Below are 2303 nucleotides of genomic sequence, written 5' to 3' on the forward strand. Positions count from 1 at the left end.
GTGTGTGTGTGTGTGTGTGTGTGTGTGTGTGTGTGTGGAGAGAAAGAGAGAGCAGCGCAGCAGTCAGGAGTTTATTAATATAATTACTATAAACACAGAGGAACTCAGTTGTTTGGTAAAACATAGATCTTTGTTTATTTAATAGTTGCAGTGGTGGACAGCACTAGTTGAAATTTTAGTTGCACAATTCCTAAAGCGCTAGTCAATTTATTTAAGTCCACACGTTCAAAGGCGCATATGCACAATAAAACTTGGCGTAAGATAAATATAAAGCGAAAGATTATCTCTGTTTACCAGAAAACATTCAGGTAAGAGACAAGTCAGCACTTTACTGCCATCTAGTGGTAAGACCATTTTCTTTCACAGATTGGCTCATGTCGTCGCAGTTTGGGGGAGGTGATTCGTCGAAACAGATTTTTAAATCATGATGTTAAAACAAAAAATAGTTGTGGATTGCCAGTTCTGCTGCTACAAACTGCACAGCTGAGTGTGGTTCTGCATATCAGAACCGCAGGTGGATTGTCGCCCAGTGAAGAAGCTCAAATTGCTTCCTGCCACGCAAAGAATTGTGGGAACAGTCTCTATGAAAACCGTCACCAAGAAGGACAGTAAGCCAGCGTATAAAGCTCTGTGAATGCACTGTTACCTGAGGGGTCACTGTTTCCACACAGTGGAGTGCCATTGAGTTAAGAAGAGATGGCTTTCCCTTCCAATGTTCAAGATGATGATACGATGATGATGAAGTTTTAATGAATTATGTGGCTACAAAACGTAGTGAGTTTAAAAGGCTCTTTCCCTTTACTTTAGACGAAATTGATGATAGAATGCGAAACATTGTTTGCAATCAGCGCTACTTATTTCTAAATTTAGAAAGCGCAAATCTGCACATCGTTTAAAGAAATTAGTAAAACCCCTAAAGTGCAAAGAAAAATTTTAGGTCCGCAATTTAGGGGACTAGTGCCCACCACTGATGAGTYGCTCTGCCTCAGTGGAGGCACGCGCAGCGCTTGGCTTCACGTTGCTGTGTTGATTTCCCAGAGCGCCAGAGCTCCAAGAAATGCAAAATGATTATTGTTAGAAGCTGAAAATGGCTGATGGGTTTATCAGAAAATTCTCTCTATGTAAAAAGAAACACTGTTTTTAGGATGCGCACATTCCCACATTCGTTTCAGTCTGGATGCATCTGGGGTTTTGCGTGGAAAAGGTTTTTGTGCGTACGCACCCTTGATACATGAGGCCCCAGGAGTCCTGACCTTGCTCGTTGTGTTTCAGAGGATGCTGCAGACCCGGAGAGCATTGAACTCGTGGCCAACGAGGTTCTGGCCATGCAGATGCCGACCACTCCGGCCCATCTGCAGAATCTCACAGAGGAGATCCGACAGAAGGTGGGAGAGCTAGGACACATAGAGAGCATCCTGCAGCWGAGCGCCGACGACATCCAGAGAGCTGAAACCCTGCTGGAACGAGCCAGAGGAGCCAGGTGAGTTCTGACTCTTCATCAGGTTCTGACTGGGACAGCAGAGGAGTTCTGGTTGAACCCCGAAAGATCCAGTTGTGCAACAAGAACAAAGTTTACCTCAAAATCTTATAAATTTAATATGAATTACAACTATCAACGTCAATAAAATCTTCCACTTTATTTGAACAAATTTAGTTTTCCAGAGAAGTGAGACCTGAACGTGCTGGAAAACAACCTGATGGTGGGCAGCCCAAACTATGAAACCTGGTCCAATTTTGAGTCCAGCTGTCAGACTGGCAGACATGTTCAGAGCCTGTAGTCTTTTTTATCACTATACATGTACTGGACATTAATCTCATGTTCAAAAAAATACCAAMAAACATAAAATATTTTAAGAAAAATATTTGAAAGAAAATGACACAAGTCTGTAGTATGCGTATGTAGTACAGGCAGCTGCTTCAAAAACCAAGAAAACACAGAACAATCATAAGGATAACTTTAGGATACTTCCAAGAAAAAAACATAGTACTAGAAATCATCCAGGACTTCATCCAGGTTAGGCTAATGGCTAGCCAAACAAGTTTTTATTTTGTTTTTCCATTGGTCAAGTTTATTAAAAAAAACCTTTCTCAAAAACAATCTACCAGTGTGAACTAATACTGTATTAAAACGTTACATGTTTGTGTGGCGTTGTTTATTGAGATTTTTTCAAAAGAAAAATTTTTTATATCACGGTATTTTCAACATTTTCACCGGTTTCACGGTATTTGATGGTATTTTTCTTTTCATCACAGCTCAGCTGATAATAAAATGTACAAACCCTGCTTATTGACTTTTTTTTTTT

General features: G+C 40.5%; 1 protein-coding gene across 1 annotated transcript in view; it reads left to right on the forward strand.

The window, feature by feature from the left end:
* Nucleotides 1–2303, forward strand: part of lamb1a (laminin, beta 1a) — a gene marked incomplete at its 5' end in the record, with an annotated part of 61746 nt that overhangs the window by 54956 nt on the left and 4487 nt on the right. Inside the window, 1 exon segment of the mRNA XM_014020141.1 lies at nucleotides 1273–1480. Within this exon segment, the coding sequence (XP_013875595.1) occupies nucleotides 1273–1480 (208 nt within the window).

Source organism: Austrofundulus limnaeus, unplaced genomic scaffold (genome assembly GCF_001266775.1).
Source record: "Austrofundulus limnaeus strain Quisiro unplaced genomic scaffold, Austrofundulus_limnaeus-1.0 Scaffold241, whole genome shotgun sequence".
Taxonomy (NCBI): domain Eukaryota; kingdom Metazoa; phylum Chordata; class Actinopteri; order Cyprinodontiformes; family Rivulidae; genus Austrofundulus; species Austrofundulus limnaeus.